Raw genomic sequence first — 23052 nt, forward strand, 5'->3', positions numbered from 1 at the left:
GGAGATCTGTGCGCGCTTGGGAATCCTTGTTTTAAAATAGAAGTGAAGGCTATGTGCCTTTGAAATCGCACAGAATGCAGAGCATAAAAAGCATGTCTTTGGGAAAGGAAAGATCGTTGCATGAACCTTAAGGAAAAAGAAAAAGCTCTGCTTTGAAAAACTAACCCACAGGAATTTCCATGTCCCCTGACAAACACCAATCTATTTTTTATTTTTATTTCAATCATATTAAAAAGATGCTTATCCGAGGCCCCACATGCCCTAAACACATACATCAGCAGCACAAGAAAATCCTAGCAACATTGTATAAATCATTTCAACAGGCACTCAGCCAGGCAGACACCTACAGAAACCCCTGGCCACCCCTCCATCGTTATAGGACACACATCCTCTCAGAAAGATGGTGTTTTGTAGGGTGCCTGGACAGGCGACAAATTCATGCTATTTCAGATCAAAGGAAGGGGATCAAGTTCCACCTCAGTCTTTTCTGGGGTGTAACACTGCAACATCCCTTGTGGCTCGTGGGGGGATGCTAAAGCCAGGTCACTCTTGTTCCAGAGCATTGGGAGAGGTTTCCAATGGCTCAGAGCAGCGGCTGCATTAGCAAATCACAGTGAGAAAGGAAGCCCCCCCCAGTAATCGGAGGCAGGAATGTTCCTAGTTTAAGAAACTGTAAACTAAAGACTCAGTATGAGACCAACAATCGCATAGACACATGCACTGGTGAATGCTTAAAGATCAGCTGGCACTGATCTGTGGGGCAGGACGTTAGACTTCTAATAAATAAGCAAGAAACCCCACACAGGAGGACTTAGACACCTCCCCGCCATGCACACTGCATTGAAATGAAGCATTAGGACAAATTCACATTTTCCATTACCTTGTCTCTTTCCACCACCACCTGCTTTCCCATCCTCACTACCCTCCCAGGCCAAACGGCCATGCTGGATGCATCCCAGATGTCAGGCTAAAGAACGCCACATTTCTAAAAATGTAATACGCCTCTCCCCAGTACAGAACTTTAGACAGGACGGTGCTTCAGACACAGCATCCCCCAAGAATAAACTCGTGAGTACACGTCCTTTGTGCACTGTTACCCCGTAGACTGAGGGCAGCATGTTGGTCAGCTCACCAAATAGCTCACCTACGCTTTTGTCTCAAAACTTGGAGAGCTGGACAGCTGGTGCAAGTGGAAGTCAATAATGGGGAAATCAATTGAACTGTGTCAGATTTACTCCATGAAAATGTTGCACTGGTCAAAGGGGATCAAATGCGGAAAGTCAATAGAACATCTTGAAATCTTGAAATGAAAATCAGATCTCGGTATTAGTGCTTTATTATTGGCTCAAAAGCCGTTTCAGAACTGTATTGACAAAGGGATAACATCAGATTTAAAAAAAAAAATACATTCAGAAGCAAATTTCCTTCTAGCCCCACGTGAATGTCAAAACAGAGAACACTTAAAGAGCATGTTATGTGGGTCTCAGGCAGACAATGAAAATAACCTCGTCTGTTTCACTTATTTATATTACAGTAGCATGTTGAGGCTTCAGCTGAGATCTAGGCCCCAGCATGCCAGTGGCTGCTCAGGCACAAGACGGTGGTTGTTTCTGAGCTCTTCAGGACAGGGACTGAGAGGGAAGCAGGCAAAAAAGACACTGAAAGGTGAAGTGATTCGCCCAAGATCAGAGTCATGAACAGAACTAAGGCCTGAACCCCATGCCACTGGCCGAGCCATTAGACCCCATTACCTCTGTCACTATCCAGTCCTCCGGCTGGGGCAGCAAGCAGTACACAGGGAAGGTTTTCACTTGAAAGTTTACATTATTATTTAATTAATATAATCTGCACGGCTGATAAATCTGGGCTCGCTGGATAAACTAACCCTGCTATAAAGATTAAAGCGTGTGGGATCTCGCTCAGGAAAGAAGGTTCTTATACTACAAGTGTGGATCTGCTTTGTGCCACATAAACCAACCCCTAATTGTGGGGATGGGAATGCCAAGGTGCGGCACACTGAAGGTGGGAAACAGAGAGAGGCGCTGGGCCCTGGGTAACCCCAGATACAACCAGTCTGTGCGCTCCTACCCACCACAGGCAGTGTTAACTGATCACAGTACTCAGAAGATTGCTGGGGGGAGGAAAGCGAGCGAGGGACCCCAGAAGGAAGAGCTGGCCTGGCAGCATGGCCCAGAACTCCAAGAACAGCACGAGACTGTAATGAACAATTAAACAGCAGCCAGCATTCCCCCAGCCCTGACAGCTCCTCTTCCAGAGGCAGCCTGGCCCTCGTGGTCTCCAAAGCCCTCAGCGGAGAGGATCAGAGAAGGTGGGACTAGGGAGGGATATGCACTCCTTCCCCAACTCTGCAGGGAGTGCATCTTCTGCAGAGCAAGGTGACACTCCAGGCCAGACCGCCCTCAAGGTGGGCAGCTAACTTCATCCAGGAACAGCCCTGGAGCAACTGCTTTTAACCCCAGCGACGCTGCTTCTGGGGGTGAAGGAAATTCAACTGCGGCTCCAACCATGATAGTGATTCAAGATGCCAGGCCACATAGCGGTAACACCTCAGTCCATGCCCCCCTCCCTTGGTACAGCAGCTCCAGGAGGGAGAGCGGACACTAACGGCCTTCCACAAAACCAAACTACCCACATCAAATGGCAAGAAAGTTTTCTTGACGGTCACTCCACCCAAGGGAAAGGAGCTGCTAGCCACCCCTCAGGAATGCCACACTAGCCACTGGGGTGACTTCTCTAGGAAATGCAGCATGGCACAGGGACGCTGCCTGCAGTGGCCTCGAGCATCCACCCCAAGGTCTGGCAGAGGCTTTTCCTGCCCAGTGGAAACAACCTGGAGTTAGGCGCCCATAGAAACGGAACACAGCCTCACCCGAGCCATAGCACCACCCAGCAATCTCTGCTCCTGCCCAGCTTCCAGACACATGCCCCTCCACAGATCTGTCCCAGAGACTTTGCACCCGCCGCCTCCAATTCCTCCCCTCCCCAAACAAAAACAAGGAAGACAAGACTAAATATTGCAAGATCCGAACTGAAACAAGGGATTAAAGCCCAGCCACAGGGTAAGGGCCCCTCCTGGGCAAACACTCAGTGACTTCAAGCTGCTTACTGCCAGGAATCTGCCCTTGCCTGCACTTTGGCGACAATTATCGAGCTTGGCACACCAATAAAGGGCCCCCATGAACCCTAGGGAGGGACCCGCCCACCCAAGCAAGAGCAAAGACCCAGGTGACAGAACGCACTGGCACTACCAGAGGCTGACACATGGTGACCTTTACCAAGAGAACGGCTAGAAGAGGAGACTCGTGGCCCCTGAGCACCAGGGGGCTGCTGCGGCCCCACTGCTGGAGGGGGAGACGCAGCCAGCTCAGGAGCCGAAGGGCTACACGGGGCCGCAAGCCCCTTAACACAGGCCAGGCCTCTTCCGTGCCCCAGGCGCCTCCTGACCAAATGTATGTCGCACTCCCAGCTGCCCCCAAACCCCCAGACACCCCCTATTCCCCCAGCCCCCATCCTGACATACACCCCCCCAGTCCTAGTTACCCCCAGGCTCCTACCCCAACCCCCAGACACCCCCTATTCCCCCAGCCCCCATCCCGACATACACCCCCCCAGTCCTAGTTACCCCCAGGCTCCTACCCCAACCCCAGACACCCCCTATTCCCCCATCCCCCATCCCGACATACACCCCCCAGTCCTAGTTACCCCCAGGCTCCTACCCCAACCCCCAGACACCCCCTATTCCCCCAGCCCCCATCCCGACATACACCCCCCCAGTCCTAGTTACCCCCAGGCTCCTACCCCAACCCCCAGACACCCCCTATTCCCCCTGCCCCCATCCCGACATACACCCCCCCAGTCCTAGTTACCCCCAGGCTCCTACCCCAACCCCAGACACCCCCTATTCCCCCATCCCCCATCCCGACATACACCCCCCAGTCCTAGTTACCCCCAGGCTCCTACCCCAACCCCCAGACACCCCCTATTCCCCCTGCCCCCATCCCGACATACACCCCCCCAGTCCTAGTTACCCCCAGGCTCCTACCCCAACCCCCAGACACCCCCTATTCCCCCTGCCCCCATCCCGACATACACCCCCCCAGTCCTAGTTACCCCCAGGCTCCTACCCCAACCCCAGACACCCCCTATTCCCCCATCCCCCATCCCGACATACACCCCCCCAGTCCTAGTTACCCCCAGGCTCCTACCCCAACCCCCAGACACCCCCTATTCCCCCTGCCCCCGCCCCCATCCCGACATACACACCCCACCCTAGACACACCCAGGCTCCTACCCCAACCCCCCCCATTCCCCGTGCCCCACCCCCTACCTACAGCCACCCCCCCGCCCCACGCTCGTGCCCGGCCGCCCCCTCAGCCCGCCCCACTCACGGCTGTAGAGCGCCAGGCCGGCGCTGTCAGGCCCCGTGCGCGCCTCGAGCCGCAGCGCCTGCTGCTCCTGGTGCCGCTGGATCTCGCCGTTGGCGTCCCCGATGGTGAGGAGCCGCACGCCGGGGAACACGGACACCGCCGCGGCCATCTTGGCTCCGCCGCCGCCTCCCCGCGCCCGGCCCCGCCCCCAGCGCCCCCCAGCGGGCCCCGCCCCCCGCTCGGCCCCGCCCCCAGCGCCCTCGACGGGCCCCGCCCCCCGCTCGCCCCGCCCCCGGCGCCCCCAGCGGGCCCCGCCCCCGCCCGGCCCAGCCCCCCGCGCCCCCTACCGGCGGTGGGCACCAGGCACCTACTCGCTGCCAATCCCGGCCTGGACACATGGGGCAGGACACCCCCTCCCCACCCCCCCGCGGATGATGTCAGCAGAGCTCCAGGGGCCGGGGAGGGGGCCGGGCCGGGGGCAGCACTGGGGAGCCCAGGCCACCAGCAGCATGAGAGTCAAAGGTGCAGACATCCAGCCATGGTCATTAGGCTCCAGAGTCAACAGCCATAAGCATGATGAGCCTGCCCAGGTATCCAAAGCTAGTGTCTGGAGAACAGGGATCGGCTGTTCTCCGTGGCTCCCGGAGGGGAGGGCCAGAAGGAATCGGCTTAATCTGCAGCGCGGGAGATCAAGGTTCAAGGCCAGGAAAACCCTTCTAATGCCCAGGGGAGTGAAACTCTGGAGCAGGCTGCCAAGGGAGGCTGGGGAATCCCCCTCATTGGTGGGGTTTTAAGGACAAGTTGGACAAACCCCTGTCGGGTCTGGTCTATGTTTACTTGGTCCTGCCCCAGCGCCGGGGGCTGGACTAGGCGACCTCTCGAGGTCCCTGCCAGCCCCCCCCTTTCTATGTGTCTGTGAACACGCCAGTTCACTGCTCTCAGAGGTAGAGTTCAGGCTGCCTGCAGACTCAGGTACACACATTGCTGCTGCTCACACTGTGAAGGGCGAGAGAGATTTGATTTTAAAGAACTAAAGCTTGGGCTCTGGAGCACGACTCTTCGCTGCCCTTGCCACGCTGTGTAGTGTGGCAGAAAGTGTAAAACCCAGTTCCTTCTGTCCCCAGTGCATCCTCTCATCCTCCCGGAGTGAAAAGAGGATCACCATTTGTTGTTAGAAGTATAGGGCTTGTGACACCCAGCCAAACAGCTCTGATTCCATCCAGGAGAGGACAGTAGTGACAAGACAAATTTTCCGGCTCATTAACAAGGAGACAGAGAATTCTCCAGAACAGTTCACACCTCTCCCAACAACAAATTTACATCTTTATTGAATCAAAAAATGACCTTACAGTTTCCAGTGGCAGCTGGAGCCACTGTAATACTCCGGGCTTAATATCTTCAAAGAGCCTGGGAAGCAATCCTCAAGGGGGGGAATTATCATCCCTTTTACAGATAGGGAAACTGAGTCACAGAGAGGAGAAGAGACTTTCCTAAGGTCACATCGCAAGCTGGGGATAGAACCCAGGAGTCCTGGCTCTCTGCTCTAATTGCTAGACCACACTCACTTCCTACAGAAACAAAAAGCAAACGTATAAACATTCTGAACGGCCCCCTCGGTGAAAGTCACAGGCAAAAGAAGAGGGAGTTAGCGTTGGGGGCAGTTAGGTGGGAAAGCAGTTCCTTTGGGGCTTCCACGCTCATTCTCTCTTGGTGATTCCAGATGAAATGTGTTTGGTGTGCAAATCCAAATGTCCATCCCCAGACACAGCCGCATATCCATCCATCCATCCCCACTCCCACGCACCCATCTATCCGTCCCCATATGTCCATCCCCAGCCACACCCGTCCATCCCCAGCCATCCATCCACAGACACACTCCTCTATCTATCCATCCATCCCTATCTGCATCCTCTGTCCATCTCAGGTTTAGAGCTGCTGCTCATCACCACAATCCAGGAGCACCTTCCGTGTACAATAGCCTGCCGACAGCCTTCATGGCAGTGGGTTTTATGAAGTCTTTGGCTCTCCCCCCATCTTGGGTCATCCTGGGGAAGCACTGCTTGGAGGAAGGGGATTGTGGAGGGGTAGAAAGGGGTGGCTGGCTGGTGTGAATGTCATTCTGGCTACAACGGAAGAATCCACTGCCAGCCACACAAATCCTGCTCCCACCACATGCAACCCTAGCTGGGCTCTTCCTGCTTCCAGCATCAGCCCCAAGGATCGATGCAGCTGCCAAGGCTGAGCCGGTGATGCTGCTCATGATGCGAGAGGTAGACTAGATTCTGGGTGTCCTTTCATGGTGCCCATGTCACATGGCCCTGGAGGCACACAGCGGGCCACAAGGCTTAACTGAAGCTCATTCTCCTCCCAATGAAGAAGACGTATAATCACACCCCAGTAACGGCCCCTCTGGCAGATGCTTCGTTCTGGGGGAGACACTGAGCCCAAGGAAGAACTAAGGGCAGGGCCAGGCCTGGGGCCAGGGTCACTAGCTGGAGCATCTGGGGCCGGCCTCAACCCGGGCCATCATTGCAAGGACTTGAATGTGCTGAAGCTGTTGGTTCCCAGAGAGGAAGCTGAGCTGAGTCTTTTTCTGGAGCCTGGGGAGATGCAGGCATCTTGGCTGCCTGTGGCCTCCAGGTCCATTTTCTTGCCAAATGGAAGGTGGGGGGAAAGACAGGAAGAGAGGGTAAAGTAAGGATCTATGGAGGGGCTCAGCTTGGGGGTGGGGTGGGGGAGTAACCATTAACCCTTTGCAAACTGCACCCTCTGGGTGAGATGGCTGCATCATGCCATTGCAATGCAAGCTCAGCCCCTGACTAGGGGGCTGCCCCGGGAAATACTCGCCCATGGACCCAGCAGCCAAGCCCAGCTTGAGAACAGCCCATGTCCCCCATGGCAGCTCACACCCTCTCTGCAAAGCCCTCGGTCGACGACTTACCACCGAGACGGTGAACAGACAGTTATCGAATGACATGTCTGCAAAAGGAGAGAGGAGTGAGGTTACTGGGGCCAGGTCTTGCACACCTGCAGCCCTCTCACCCCAAAGGGATCGCTTTGCCGATTGCTGATGTCAACTGCCTCTGGGGTGGAAAATGACAACTATTTCACAGTGCACAGCAATGCCCCCCGACAGGACAGAAACTGCCAGGAAATGATGCTTAGGCCTGGAGAGGTTGACTTACTTCATTTGCAAGTTAGTGAACCCAGGAGCCTATGCTGTGACTGAACCAGCAGACCACAAGCCTTCACAAAGCCATGAGTGGAACCCAGGAGTCCTGGCTCCCGGTCCTTCTGCCTCCATACACACTGCTTTGAAAACGTCACCCACAGCCTCCTCCTGGCAGCTGTCAAGGCTGTGTCGGGGTCATCCTGACCTCACAAGCACTTGGTATTTGACTCTAACACAGACCTGTTGTGGGAAAGTTCGTTTCTGTCCAGCACGATTCCCGATCCCTGTAAAACAGACACAATGAGATCCATAACTAACGAGGACACTTTGCCCTGCTCCAGCCCCAGGAGACATTTTCAAAAGCATCCAAATGACTTAGGACCCCAAGTCTAATTTTCAAAAGGGATATGGGCACTTTGGCACCTAAATCCCATTGAAAGCCAATGAGAATTATGCTCCTTAGTGATTTTTGAAAGTGGGGAGAGTTTCACCTTAGGCCACGTGAGTCACTGTCCCTAAGTGACATTAGATTTCCTGAGCGTCTCTCACCTTTTCAGCTGTTGTCTTCTGACGTTAACTGGTAAAAAGGAAACAGATGTTATGGTGTCATAAAAGCAATGCTGGGGGTAAGATATTAGATAGATAGATAGATAGATAGATAGATAGATAGATAGATAGGTGTATGACGGGTTGGGTCACAGAAACCCCCTTGGGACAGCCACCTGATGTGCCTAGACTACCTCTGAGCCCATTTCCCTGGCAGCTTGGGACTTCAGTACCCTGTCTCGTTGAGCCAGACACACTCGCCTGCTGCAAACACAGACCCAGGTCTGAATCACATCCCCCACAAGTTGCAGGCTTAACTGAAAACAGTTTAAGAAATGTTCCTGTCTCCAGCACCCAGATACCCAGTCCCCAGTGGGATCCAAACAGCAAGTCAATCCGTTTTACTCTGTATAAAGCTTATACAGGGTAAACTCATACATTGTCCGCCCTCTATAACACTGATAGAGAGATATGCACAGCTGTTTGCTCCCCCAGGAATTACTTACTTACTCTGGGTCAATTAATAAGCAAAAAGTAATTTTATTAAGTATAAAAAGTAGGAGGTAAGTGATTCCAAGTAATAACAGACAAAACAAAGTAAATTACAAGCAAAATAAAACAAAACATGCAAGTCTAAGCCTAATACAATAGGAAACTGAATACAGATGAAATCTCGCCCTTGGCGATGTTCCAATAACCTTCTTTCACAGACTGGGCCAAATCCTTTCCCCGGTACAGTCCTTGTTCCAGCTCAGGTGATAACTAGGGGATTTCTCATGACTGCAGCCCCCTTTGTTCTGTTCCACCCGCTTTTATAGCTTTGGCACAAGGTGGGACTCTTTTGTCTCTCTGGGTCCCCACCCCTTCTTCTAAATGGAAAAGCACCAGATTTAAGATGGATTCCAGTACCAGGTGACATGGTCACATGTCCTGTGAGACCCCTCAAGCCTTCATTCTTCCAGGCCTGATCACAGGAAGGCTTGCAAATAAACAGAGCCATCTACAGTCAGTTGTCCTGGTTAATGGGAGCCATCAAGATTCCAAACCACCATTAATGGCCCACGCTTTGCATAATTACAATAGGACCTCAGAGTTATATTTCATATTGCTAGTTTCAGATACTAAGAATGATACATACATACAAATAGGATGACCACACTCAGTGGATTATAAGCTTTGTAATGATACCTTACACAAGACCTTTTGCATGAAGCATCTTCCAGTTACATTATATTCACACTTATTAGCATATTTTCATAAAATCATATGGAGTGCAACGTCACAGGGTGTATGGGGATCGATAGATAGATGGAGGGGGTGTATGGGGATAATAGATAGATAGATGGATGGGCGTATGGGGAGAGATAGATAGATAGATAAATTAGATAAAGAGAGAGAGAGAGAGAGAGCTGCTCAGCTCCCATGTCTCCAGTTGAGATCAATGGGAGTTATGGGTTCTCAACAATTCTGTATATCAAGCTAGGGGGGTCTAGTTGGCTAGTGGACCCTTTGGAATATTACTGTCATCAATGACTTGGCCAGGACACACCCAGTGGCAGTCAGGATCAGGACCCAGGAGTCCTGAGTCCCAGTCCCCTGCGGTATAACAACACCCTGCCACACCAGCCGAGCTATAGGTGGCCTCTACAGCTCACCACAGGCAGCCCAGGATCCAGCTTCTGCATTCCTCGTACCTCGCCTGACTGCCACGACTGCTACCACTAGGCCCACGGTCAGAAGCAAAGCTCCAGCCACGCTGAGGGACACAGGGAGCAGCCACGGGGAACCTGGGCAATGCAGAGAAAGTAGCTGGCGTTACCTGGCCCTATTCAGATATCAAAGGGACCCCACACAGCCCTCCCCACTCCGAGCACCAGACTGTACCCGCAACTGGGCAGTGTTGAAACAGGGTGAGCACCCCCCCAATCTCCATCACAGCCCTGGCCTTCCCCATGGTTCTCACCCCGCCCCCTCCTCCTCCGGGCTGTAGTCTTGTTTCCCAACCCTGGCAGATTCACTGCCTCCCTCTGTCCTTGCCCTTACCTTCTGGAGCAGCCATGGAAACTGGGGGAGGGGCCGTCGGAGTTGCTGGGGGAGGGGATGTTGACATATTTTCATTGGAAAAGAAAGGAGGAGACAGTTTGAAAAGTTGTTTTATTCACACCGGTTTGCAGAGTCAAGATCAGGCCCCGGGAGTCCTAGGAACCCACACCCTGCTCTGAAGACTAGACCCTACTCCCTCCTCCAGCCAGGACACAGAGGTCCTGATGCCCAGCCCTCCTGTTTGACCCACGAGGCCCCACTCCCACCCAATTCTGGGAAGGAAACCCAGGAGTCCTGTCTCAGCCTCCTGCTCTAGCTAGACCAAAATCTCTCCCAGAAGTCTAACACCCAAGCATTCCTTAGTACCTTTCACCACAGCATCTCCCTGCTCTCACCACCAGGAAGGCACCTGTCACAGAAACTCTTCAGCTCAGCCTCCACCAGCCACTTTTAGTTGGACTAGCTGGCTTGGTGCACCAACCTTTCGCTCCAGCGGACTAGGACTGGAAGAGCACTGGAGGGCTGAGAGGCATCAAAGGAGCTGGAGGAGGTTGGGGGCGCCCAGGGCTGGGCTAGCCGGGGCCCGTGGCTCAGGACTGAGGGGTGCCGGCAGAGCTCGGGGAGGAAAGAACTGCACTACACTTGCCCACACTCCCATGCTCACTCCTCAGTTCAGCCAGTTTCCTTCGGATCTAAAAGCCCTTTACCTGCCACCGCGATCTCCACTATATCGCTGAACTCTGACATCTGCCTGGCACTCCCGTTGTAGCTGTGGTACTTGCATCGGTACTGCCCGGCGTCCTTCCTGGTGATGTTCTCCAGGATGAAAGTGACACGGTGCTGGGCCTCCGAGGCAAACAGCGTCTGTACAGGCGGAGCCAGATCTGTCTTCAGCAACCAGAACTCGCTGTCCACATAGGCTTTCGGCGCGATGCACACGAGCCTGGCGGAGTCTCCTCGGGCAGGGGGGTCGGAAGACATGTCCAGGTAAAAAAGTGGGGCGGGAGTTAGGCTGGGACCTGCCAAAGAGCCTGGAAGAGCCAGGGGAAGATGGAGCGAAATGATGATGCAAGGTGCCCATAGACTGGCACAGTACTGGCAGCTTCCTGCACACCACAGGACGGGCTCCTGTCCTGCCCACTGGGGACAGCATGGGCTGTGGCAATGCCAGCTTCTGCCCTGCCTGTCCCTGGAGGCACAATAAAGTTAGTTGGAGTGAGCCTCCAACACACCCTGCCCTGCCCCTGGGGACACAGGGAAGCAGAGCAGCGCGAGCTTCAGGAAACACCCAGGAGTTGATACACAGCTCTCCAAAAGAGGCCTCAGAGGGTACATCTACACTGCAATAAAACCCCTGTGGCGCTAAGTCTCAGAGCCCGGGGTTGGGCTGCAGGGCTAACAACTGCAGTGTAGACGTTTGGGCTGGGGCTAGAGCCCTCCAAAGTTTATGCCAGAGATAAATTTGACCCAAAGGCTCAAATGGGTGTAAACATGATCCTGCTGCATTGACAGCTCCCTCCATTTTCCTGCTGAGATCCCTTCTGGAGATAAAGCCCAGCATCTCACCCCCATGCCCTACAGTTACCAAATCATTACGCAATTTCTATGGTCACTTATTCCCCTCACCTCCCATCTATAACTGGCCTCAGACATACGATACAGCATGAGCTTCTTCAGGTCCCTCGTCCTGGAGGAACACTCAGAGGGAAAGCTTCAAATACAGTTTAAATAGAGGGGAAGAAAACATACCAGCTAAGAGAAAGAGAATCCTCAGGCTCATCTTTCTGCGGAGCATCCTGGATCTTTGGTAAATAGACAGTAGGAGCCCAATATGCATGGAAAGTTCCTAGCTAGAAGTAAATGAAAAGGAGAAGGAAGTTTTGCCCAAGATGGAATTTCACCATCTCAGGAGGAAATTACAGAATGTCCCTGAACATAAAAGGGCTTTTCTTCCTTTTCCTACAGCAAATAGAATTTAAAGCCTTACATAAAAGCCAAAGGACTGAGACCACCAGTGACCTCAGCCATGGTGTAAGTTACATGCTAGGCTCTGGGCACAATTCTCTTCTCACACCAATTTGATACTGGTGTGATTTCACTGACTTCGACAGTTACTGAGTGTCGGGCCCAGTGATCTCAGCTGTACAAGTGTAAATTACGAGTAACCTCAGTGGAGTTACTCCAGATTTACAGCAAGCGTAACTAAGATCTAACTCAGGCCCTAAATCTTGTGGCATTTTCCTATGATCTTACAGTACATCAATGGATTGCAACTTTCAGGCCAAGGCTAAGAACCGTTTATATTTCTCTAAATCTCCAAATACTTTCCAAGTTATATAGAAATCATTTCCCCCATTACTGAAGTGGAACACAGCACTGCTTACACAACACTTTGACAGGAAATGATGAATAACCTCATGACTAGCTGATAGAAAAGACGCCCCAGTTGAAGGTTAGCAGTAGGGACAAGTAGAATGAACAAGCACAGGTAGAAATGCAGTCGCTGAATATCAGAGGTGCAATGATGCACGTGTATCTGTACCTGCACGTGGTCTTGTGTGTGCATGTGTTATGAATTCTCCCTCTGCGCCCAACCCAGAGAGTGTGTCTCTTAGAGCTCTCAGACGGTGAGCTTGGCTCTTTAATTTGTAGAAACTCACAAAGTTCCCTGTTCAGTCCCTGGTATGCTGGCCAAGATAGTAGCCATCACATGGAAATTTGTGCGTTCAAGTGTTGTTTGTGTGAGTGGTGTCTGTGCACGGGTAGACAGAGTGTGTACACACAAGCGGTGTGTGGAGCACGTGTCCATCACAGCCCCCTACTAGGCAGACATCAGCCTTGCTTGTGCCTACAGCAGTTCATATCATGGTTTCCAGCCAGCCTTATTCTGTGGAGGATCTCTCACTGCCACACTCATGAGACACCAAGTTATTGTGACTCAAAGTTCACCTGAGTCCCTGGGACACTGGCAACTGCTTCTTGTTCGTTGCAGCAGCAAGATGGACTCTGTCATGGCTCTGTCCCAGCCTCCTCCTTCCAATTCTGTTGCACGGTGAGAGGGGAACATACCACTTCCTCCCCGTGCCTAGCCAGGCACTTATCCGGCCCCACTCCCTATGGCTTCTGAGCCCCATGAAAACATTTATCTTCCCAGCAGCCCTGTGAGGCAGGGAAGGCTCGTTCTCTGACGAAGCGACTCACACAGGGGAGAGTGGCAGAGCTGAGTACTGAAACCGAAATCTCCTGGGTCCCAGCCCAGTGTCTTAACCCACAGGCCAAGCCAAGGCGCCCTTCCTGTCTGAGCCCATCCTCCTGGAGGGGGGCGTGAGGGGGGCTTCCCCTAGGAGATACCCCACACACACCCCAAGTTCTGCTCCCTGAATGTGCCCCACTTGCAGAGGGGCAGTCAAAGGCCAGACGCCCTCCATCGGTCTGGTCCCCGCCGCACCCCCAGTTCTGCCTGGGCCCCACTCTGCTTCCCTGCCCACCCTCTCCATCCATCCCATCCCGCCCCGGCCCGGCCCTGGCCCTGGCCCTGGGCATTGACCACTTGGCCAGGTGCATTATGGGAGTTTGGCTCCCTCTGTAGCATCATCAGAGACTGGCCACTGCAGGGGAGACCAAACGAGATGGACCCATGGGTGACAGGCTGGGACGCTGCTATAGCTGGACCAATGGGCTGATGGGCTGGGAACTAGATGGACCAATGGGCGGATGGGCTGGGAAACTGGGCTCGATGGACCAATGGCCTGATTTGATACTGGCGGAGGCGGGGACTCTGGTCCAGCTCGGCCAACGCACTGTTCTGATTCTGCATGATGGTCAGGCTGGCTGGACCAATGAGATTATCCGATACTGCAGAGGGTGGGACATGCCTGGGCCAATCCCGCCTTCAGAGCCACAAAGACCCCCGAAGGCCGCCTTGGCCATCTTTAGGTGTCTACACAAGTGCCTGAGAGACCCGCCTGCGCTTGTTCGCTCACGGCTTTCCCTAGCGTCGGCGGCGGGGCCCTTGCCCAAGGGCAGGCTTCTGCCGCGTGGGGGCTGCTGCGTCCGTTTGCCCCCGGATCAGGCTTTCAGCGCCGCCACCTCTGCCCCACGCCGCGGCCCATCGGGGCCCTCCCAGCACCCTCTCCGCGCCCCGAACGTCCCCAGCGGCCGGGGCGGCCAATCAGCGCGCTCAGCGCTAGGGGCGTGGCTCACCCCCCGCCGCCCAGGTCCCCGGATGATGGCGGCCGCCTGGCGCGCGCTGTGGTGGCGGTTGCTGCTGCTGGCGCCCTGGGGCGGCTCGCGCGCCGCGCTGCCGCCGCCTCAGGACGCCGAGTTCACCTTCCTGCTGCCGGCCGGGCGCCGCGAGTGCTTCTACCAGGCCGCGCCGGGCAACGGCTCCATGGAGGCCGAGTACCAGGTGCGGCCGGGGGGCTGGATAGTGGGGCCGGGGGGGGTCGTGGGCCGCCGGGAGGGGGCGGGTAGTGGGGTCGGGGGGGGCGGATAGTGGGGAAGGGGGCGGGTAGGGGGGCGGGTAGGGGGGCCGGGCGGGGGCGGATAGTGGGGAAGGGGGCGGGTAGGGGGGCCGGCCGGGGGCGGGGGCGGATAGATGGTGGGGGTGGGGCCGGGGACCGGAGGGGGGCGGATAGTGGGGGAGGAGAATGCAGGTATGTCAATGGGGAGGAGGGCAGGGGGCATTTGGGGGCTGGGATCTGAGGGAACTGGGGGGTGGGGTGAGCGGGGGGTGAGAGGAGGGAACTAGGACCGAGGGGGCTCGCTGTTAATGGGGGGGAACAGAGGCTTCAGCCTGGTGTCGGATGGGGCAGGGCTGGGCTAGGGGTGTGTCACCGGACTAGGATCTGGGGTTGCAGGGGCCCGGGGTGGGGGAGGTGAAGAAGCAGGGGACCAGGCTGGGTCTCGGGTGGGGGGTCACCACAATGGCGGGGGTGGGCCAGGGCCCAGGGTGGAGGCAGCGAGCCAGTCACCGGATCTGAGCCGCGAGTGGGCCCTAGGCTGTGCTGGGGCCCGTTCACCCCCCTGCAGCGTGACCTTGTCACTCACCCCTGTGGTCGTGCCTTACAGGTTATCGGTGGTGCAGGCCTGGACATCGACTTCTCCCTGGAGAGCCCCACGGGCGTGCTGCTGATCAACGAGTACCGGAAATCGGACGGGGTGCACACGTGAGTGTTGCTGGCTCTCCCTCTTGCGGCACCCAGGCACCTCCAAACTCCCCTGCCAGCCCGGTCATTGGGGGGAGCATGCAGCTCTTAGCCTGTATAAGCTGAGCTCATTGCACACACCAGGGGCTCCTGGCTTTTCCCCATTGCCCTCTTCACACTCCCTGTATGCTGTCCTCCTCTCTTTCAGGGTCTCTCCCTCTCCCCCCCCCCGGGGTTCTGTGGGTTCCCTGTGTCCCCATTCTCTCCACCCCCACCCCCCCCATGCCAGGTGTTTTCAGTGATCCCATTTCCTCAGTCCACCCCACCAGGGGTTCTGTGGACTTCATTTCCCCCAGTCCAAGGTCCCCCGTTCTCCCCCAGCCCCGGGAGCATGTCTCCGTCAGCCACTGTGGTTTCACTGCCCTTGGTGGCATAACTCTGCAGTTACGCTTGTTTTCCAACAGAGCGACATGTCCCAGTGACTGCTCGTTTGCCTTGGCCTCGTGAGCGTTGAGTGCGGGACTGGCTCATCCTCACAGTGTTTACCTCTTTCCCCAGCATTGAGCCCACGGAAGCAGGCGACTACAAACTGTGCTTTGACAACTCCTTCAGCACCATCTCGGAGAAGCTGGTTTTCTTCGAGCTCATCTTCGACAGCCCCCAGGAGGACGAGGATGGGGATAACTGGGCTGAGGTGGTGGAGCCAGAGGAGATGCTGGATATGAAGATAGAAGATATTAAGGTGGGTGATGGATGGGGGGCAGTGGGGCCTCGGGCAATGCAGTGCAGAGCCGTTTGCTAGTAGGGCTTTGATTGTCGGAACCACTGGGTGAAGTTCTGTGTCCCATGTGGTGCCAGAAGGCAGGCTGTATCTTCATGATCCCTTCTGGCCTTGAAATCTCAGGAGATGGCTGATCTGTCCCTGTGATCTGAGTTGGTAGGGTGTCCAGTGTCAGGAAGTCAGGACTCTTACAGGCTTTGGCCCCCAGCGAACTGAACTCTTGGGGAGGTATTTGTTAGCTGCACTCCAGCATCATCAGCACTTCCTGCACCTGTGCGCAGTAGCTGATATCCCTCCCCCCCCCCCCGCTCCAATTCCCTTTCTGTCCTCCAGGAATCCATTGAGACCATGAAGAACCGTTTGGAGCGGAGCATCCAGATGCAGACGCTGCTGCGAGCTTTCGAAGCCAGAGACCGCAACCTGCAGGAGAGCAACATGAGCCGCGTCAACTTCTGGTCAGCCGTTAACCTGGGGGTGCTGGTGGTGGTGGCCTTCCTCCAGGTCTACATGCTGAAGAGCCTCTTCGAAGACAAGAGGCAGGTCCGAACGTAGCGTGAGAGGGAGAGAAATGGACTCCGTATCTCCTGCAAGGGGCAGGTACAGAGCCAGACTGGTGCTGAGGCTGGTGAATTCAAAGCCCGACACCCCAGCATCTGATAGATCAACTGTGTATAGCTCTGTCAAATTGCTGCAGCTTCTCTTCTGGGCATACTTTAGAGGGATTAAATGGGCCTGCTTTGTACCAGAGTTCACATTAGGTACATTGAAGCCAGAGGGCATTGGGGTGGGGGGGTGGATCGCAGAGGTCTGACTGATAGGATGGGCAGTATGTGTTGAAATTGATTCTCTGTGGACTTGAATCCCTAGGCTTGGGGGAAGGGGGTTCTACAGCCACCATCCTGTGCCATAATACACATCCCTGAGGGTGGGATGAAGGAATAAAGCAAGGCAGGGCATGGTGGATGGCAGCTGAGGGGAGCAGCAGGTGGTCTCGGTACCTAGACCCACTCAGTAAAGCGGGGTCTGGCCTTGCAGCCTCTGGTTCTGACCGTCGCCAATTACAGGTGGGCAGGATCCCCTGGCCTGCAACCGAACTTGCTCCTTGTCCAGAATCTCTCCTCTGGTCTGCATTTTTGTCAAAGGAGAAACCTCCTATGTGCCTTAACAGCAGCTCTTGGCCTGTATGGACCTCAGCCCCGGCCTTGCTGTGTCCTGCTGCCCCTTTAGCGCCTTGTTTCCACTGTCTTTTAGCAGAGAAGGTGGGGAATGTTCCCCCATGTCTGCAGGGTCTCCCCGCACTCTGGCCCCCTGTGCAGCAGTGAATTGGCTCCAGTTGGCCTCCATGCTGACCCCTGGAGGAAAAGCAACCTCTTCGCTATTTACTGCTGCAGTGCGGCTGCTGCGGGAGAGCCTTGGCTTTGGGTCCAGCCCTGTGGCTTGGTTTGCTTAGCGCTGTGTGTATAATTTGCCCGTTTCCATGGCATCCCTATTGCTCCAGATAGCAATGGAAGCCGCTGTATGTGGATGACATTTCACTTCCTTTGCTGCCCTGTTCCAATGAGCACCTCTTACTTCAGGTCTCATGGATCAGATCACAGGCCAGTTTCCTTCAGATCCTGGAAGAAAAACCCAGTTCTGCTTCTCAGTGGATTGTACCCCTTCTGCGATTTCCCTGCCTCTAGTGCCTTTTCTCACTGTCCTGTTCGCCTGTCTGCTTTGAGATCTTAGCTTCACTGGTCCCTTGAGTGCCACAGGACCATGGATCTGAGCGGGGCAGTGACTGTGGGCACCTTGGCAGTGGGGAAGGTGTGCGTCTCCTGCTGTGGGTAGGAGGGAGAGATTGCCTGGGTCCTCAGGATTTGAGTTGAGCAGGAGTTGCCATTGCTTTAGAGCTGAGTTCTGCCAATGCCCTGCTGCTCCTTTCCTGGGCTGAGTTGGTCTCTCTTCAGTGCTGGGCTCAGATCAGACTTTTTTTTTCGGCGGAGGGGTGCCCCGAGGCAGCAGCAGGGGTGTGGGGAATTGCTTCCAGTCAACAGGACAAGCTGTAGACAGTGACTCCTGAGGGCATGGGCGGGTTGGCAAGATTCCATATCACTGGGTAGTTCCGGGCTGATGGAATCTGGAGCGCTGAGAGCCAGAGATGCAGAGACATTAAGGATTCAATGTATTTGCTGGTCTGTGGGCAACGATCTGCACCGCCAGCCATCACCGTCAATAGCCCCATTCTCTGCCGTAGCAGAGGGGCTAAGGGTGAGAGGGTCGGGGAGAGCAGGCCTCTCCAGGCCAGCACTGAGACACGTTTGGAGAAAGGGAAAGGAAGTGTTAGTGGGATCTGCCTAGGACAGCTGGGTTCCTGGGGGTGGCTGATCCAACCCCCTCTCCTCAAGACTGACTCTAAGGAGGGGCTGCTACTGCCTGATGAGGCCACTGGTGTTGCTTTGTTACCATAGCATGTGCCAAAGTGCCCTCCTCACACCACCCCCGCTGGGAAAATAGTCCTGATCTCCCCATCACCACCTGTTGTGTGACAGCCAAGGTGCCTGGAGAGACTCCATGACGGTGCCTGCTTTGCCCTGTCACAGGCGGGTGCTCTGATCCGCTCTGCCCACCATTATGTCTAGGGGGCCTGGGTGGTGGGTGATTCCAGAATCTCCTGCAAACAGAGACCTGGCTTGGAATTTTTTTAACTTGCTGCATACAGCACAAGTGGCTGATCTCACCAAGACTCTGGAGAGAGGTGTATGAGTAGCAGCCTGGAACCTGCCAAGGGCTGTCAACTTCTGTTTCATGTCCTTTGTGCCCCTTCTCTGCGCTTTGGCCGGGGCTGACTCCGGCTTTGAGCAGCGAAACTGAGACTGATCAGACTTGACACTGGGGACCTTTTTCCTTCGACTTCCCCCGGCAGGTATTGTGACAACCCAGTGAAGTTCTGAGCCGACGCTTGCGCAGGGATTGTTTGCTGCGTAGTGGAAGCTGCAGCCTGTCTCGTCAGTAACACATGACATGTATGCATGTGGGGCGCTGATTGTGATGGGTTTTTTTAAAATGACCAAAGGGCTATGGAGCCATTCTCTCTAGCAAATACATATTGCGGAGCCTTTTACAAAGGAATCTGGTATTTATTCTTGACGTTACGAAAGAAAGGACATTAAATGAAGTTGTTTAAGATGTGTCGTTGTGAATCCGTATTGGGCGTGCGCTCCTTTCCCCCCCGCTGCTGCTGATCGTAGGGTGAGTTCTAACATCTGAGACAACCAAACTCCTGTCATCTGTAGCCTAAACTGCACGTAGAACCATGCAGAGAACATGATCATCTGTCCAAAGGAAAACTGCCTTCAGTGGCTAAATTGTTACTGGGCATGGAAGTGCGCATCTCAGTGGCAGCTGAATGATACAGCGCCATGTGTTCTGGCAGGACTGAGAATTCAGGGCCTCTTAGAGACCCCTGCATTCCCCAAGGTCAGAGCGGCCAGACTGACACTGGATAAGCTGGTTTGTAACCTGTGCACTGTCCAGGAGACGGAAAGAATCTGAATTCCTGCTTATTATGTAACAGTGACCTGACTCTCCTCCGCAGAACCTTTCGACTGTCCAGAGCGGCTTGTTCTCGAGGCGCTAAGACAGCAGCTCTCCTGTTCTATTCCTAATAGCGGCCACGAGTCTGCTGTGGTAACCCGGCAGACACGGCCGTCTCCCAGTAGAGCCAGGGCACTCCTCTTTCTGGGCCGTTGACTTTTCTTGGAGAGCTTTATTAAGTATGACTCCTTGCTTTGTTTGACACAACTGGTAAATTGGTGAGAGCCCCTTTTGCTACTCGCTGCTCCCGCTCCCTGTAGCAGCCTGCATCCCCCCAGCCCTGCCAGCCAGCTCACTTTCTGCTGTCCCAAGCCAGTGTTTGGATGCTTTCTCTGGGGTTTGGCGGAAGGGAATGACTCATTATGGGGTGGGCTTTGTCCTGCCCAAGGGGGAGCAGAAACAGCCTCTGAGTGGGCCTGCTATGGATCCTTGGCCACGCATGGTATGAAAGCAGGCGCTAGGTGATACCTGATGGCGAATGCACGCGTGAGGGAATTCTGCAGCAATAAAGAGCTGGTAACAGTGAGTGAAAGGGGGTGGGCGTGTATCGGCTGCAGCAGGTCACCTTGGCTTCTAACTTCCCACCCTCTGCAGCCGGGGCAAGGGCATGGTACGCTCTGCTGCCCCCGCCTACTAGAGTCAAAAGCAAATCACCTGGAGCAAAGGTGCCATAAGGATCCGGTTTCTTTTGATTAATTCCCTGGCACGAGGGGCTGGTTTTCATAGACACCGAGCACACGTCCCTCCTAACTGTGATTGCTCGGTCGCTCTGCAAATGCATCGCTCTGGGGTGGGTCTGACTCGAGGGGAATCCAAAGCTGTCCTAGAAAGGGTGAGATCCGAGCATTAAAACTCAACTGCCTGAGCCCAGGCCTTCCTGGGGCGGTGTTAGGAGGGGCAGCTGCAGCTGCAGTGGCAGGGTCCCTGAAGGGGGACTTTGCAATGTAGGAAGAGCAGCTGTCCTTGAAAGGCTCCTGCCAGTGCTCAGACTCCAGCTCACTCTGCGGTCAGCAGCAGCTGGGAGTAAAACCATGAATGGATGAGGCCTTGTCCAGGGGCGGGATGCAGCTGAGACCAACTGCAGTTGCATCTGTGCAATTTACTCCTGTGCCAAGGAGGGTTCGCTTCCTGCCTGCACGAGGGTTGGCGAAAGGGCTGCAGCATGCCTGTCGATGGTGGTAAGGTTGCCCACCTGCCCAGTGAGAAGGGGCAGGGGACGCTGCTGGCTCAGGACTCAAGAGCTGGCACTTAAACCGCTCCCCTTCCCTTCCTAGGGCGGGACCCCCTACAGCCTCCCACCTCTTCAGCCCTGGCTGGGGCTCTGTCTGGCAATTCCCCTGTCTGCCTGGCCCAGTCCATTCGCTCCTTCACTGCATTGCAGGAGCTGTGTTCCCCCATTGCCACACCAGACACCCATTTTCCCCTGTGCCAGGAATTCTGTGCCCCCCATTCCACCCCACCATTCATCCCTCCTGTCAGGATGTCAGCATCTTCAAACCACTGGGAATACGAACCAAGCTCAAAGGGGAGGGATTAGCGGGCTGGAAGGTTGGGCAGACGAAGAGGTGGTTGAAGCTGCTAGTTCTACTCGGCAGATGCCCGGGGCTCCATGTCCCTTGTGCCCCCCTATTTCCTTCTCCAATTTTCACCACGGTCCAGAGGGTTCTGACCAGCGCGGTCTAGAACGTGCCCTGGAAATGTTGCAGTTGAGTGGCTGTGGCACTCGCTGTGAGCGTGTGACAGACAGAACAGCGATGGGGGCTTAGACATCACTGTTCTCGGCCAATCTGGGCCAGGCTCTGCAATGCCCTGATGGTCTTTTTAGTCACTTTTCTGAGCAGAATCGCAGCTGGGAGCTGTTCCCCCCTGGCACCAGCTCCAGGGTGAATGAGGGCAAGACAGGGGGCAGCGTGGAGGAATAAGGCTATACTGTTCCACTGTCGATCACTGCTAGCACCCTGAGCACTGTACAGGGCCATGCACCTAGCCCAGCCTTTGCTAATGACATTCATGAAACACTGGCCCTGTGATCCAGGATTTTTTATTGTGGGAGGGGGAAGAATTATACAGAGGTGGGTCATGCTGTCCTCTTTACACACACCTTGTACAGAGGGCACCACGGGGCAACTGGCCGGCAAGCCACTGGGCTGGAGGGGACACTGCTGGCTCCATGCAGGTACCGACAGCGGGGTAGAGCGAAGCAGAGCAGTTCACGAGCTCTGCTGTTGATCGGTGACCCCGTACGGCTGCAGGGTGACACGGGAATTAGTGGCTGCATTAGGTAGTTCGAGTCTGCTACAGCCCTTGAGCTAACAGAGGTGCGGCCTGGAACTCACCGGAGGTTGTGGGGTCAGTTCACACCGCTGGCCCAGTATGACAACAGAATTGAGTGAAGGGCAGGTGTGGGGCTTGCTCCAGTTAAATCTGTATTTGCTCTGATGTTCACTGAAGGTCTGTGGCTGCTTCTGCTCAAAGGAGGGAGCGAGGATAACTTCGTAACCATCTTATTGCACCCATCTGTCCACTGCCTTTTACCCATGCTAGGTTCTGGCCTCGCTGCCCAGCGCGGTGCTACCTGAACGCTTCTGAAGCACTGCCTGCCTGTGAGGCCGTCTGTTAAACAGCTGAATTAGGGCAGCATTGGCTCCTGCTCGTGACCGCTGAGTCCCCTGCTCCAGGAACATGAAAGCAATTGGTGCTCTGCTGCCATATCCGGTGTAGGTCCCATCCCAGTTTTGGGCTCAGAATAGCTCTTCCTAAGAAAATACATCCTCTCCTTTGTTACAAAGCCTTGGGCAGGGACCGTTGACATCACTGGCTTTGGGGTCTGTCTCGGCTGAACCGCTGAGCTCTTGGTTCAGACTCTGCCCCCTCAGGAAATGTCTTTGGCACAGCAGATACTCTCAGCTCCCGCCTTGAAGCTTTGCTTTGTCACCAGAACAGCAGGGGCTGGTTTTTAAAGGGCAGCGCAGCCTGGAGAAGAAATGACAGGCCGGGCCGAGCCCCCTCCTGCAGCTCATCCATCAGGCCTCCCGGGGGGGCATGTTCTACACTTTGGCATCTGCTGACCGAAGGTCTACAAGGCTAGTTCCCTGGCTGTGTTTAGCCAACACCCTTGCTGGCCTGGAGTCCCACGGGGCCAGTGCCGAGGTCTCTAATATCCACTTGCCTGAAAGGTTCGGGGGGGGGCGGGGGGAGGGGCGAGTGACAGGAAGGGTCCAAAGCCCATTTACCTAAACGCAGTGGAAAGGACTGAAATGGGCGAATGCCACTGAGCTCGAGAGCGGAGGACAGAACCCGGCTTTTCTCCCTGCTCCGGCGCTAGCCCTAAGCTGCAGGGAGACGCATGCGAGTGTGTGACTAGGAATCCCACTTCCCGCTGTTTCGGGGGGTCTCTCT

At 55.2% G+C, this 23052-nt stretch overlaps 3 protein-coding genes across 4 annotated transcripts in view; 1 reads left to right on the top strand and 2 right to left on the bottom strand.

Annotated features, from left to right (window-relative positions):
- CARM1 (coactivator associated arginine methyltransferase 1) overlaps window positions 1-4572 on the bottom strand; it is a 52828-nt gene extending 48256 nt beyond the window's left edge. For both annotated transcript variants that reach the window (XM_074935090.1, XM_074935088.1), the window contains exon 1: window positions 4410-4572. In XM_074935090.1, coding sequence (XP_074791191.1) covers window positions 4410-4557 — 148 coding nt within the window. In that variant the 5' untranslated portion in view covers window positions 4558-4572. The remainder of the gene's footprint in view (window positions 1-4409) is intronic.
- Window positions 4573-6244: 1672 nt separating this feature from the next.
- C20H19orf38 (chromosome 20 C19orf38 homolog) lies at window positions 6245-12089 on the bottom strand. Its single transcript, XM_074935244.1, has 8 exons — window positions 11899-12089; window positions 10857-11180; window positions 10150-10194; window positions 9801-9893; window positions 8110-8137; window positions 7801-7844; window positions 7330-7367; window positions 6245-7037 (listed from the first exon to the last, which is right to left on the bottom strand). The coding sequence occupies exons 1-8, from the start codon at window positions 11984-11986 to the stop codon at window positions 6915-6917; spliced, it is 783 nt and encodes a 260-aa protein (XP_074791345.1). The 5' UTR covers window positions 11987-12089; the 3' UTR covers window positions 6245-6914.
- Window positions 12090-14360: 2271 nt separating this feature from the next.
- Window positions 14361-16856, top strand: TMED1 (transmembrane p24 trafficking protein 1). Its single transcript, XM_074935513.1, has 4 exons — window positions 14361-14557; window positions 15220-15317; window positions 15855-16038; window positions 16411-16856. The coding sequence occupies exons 1-4, from the start codon at window positions 14375-14377 to the stop codon at window positions 16627-16629; spliced, it is 684 nt and encodes a 227-aa protein (XP_074791614.1). The 5' UTR covers window positions 14361-14374; the 3' UTR covers window positions 16630-16856.
- Window positions 16857-23052: the final 6196 nt, after the last annotated feature.

Source organism: Natator depressus, chromosome 20 (genome assembly GCF_965152275.1).
Source record: "Natator depressus isolate rNatDep1 chromosome 20, rNatDep2.hap1, whole genome shotgun sequence".
Lineage (NCBI taxonomy): Eukaryota > Metazoa > Chordata > Testudines > Cheloniidae > Natator > Natator depressus.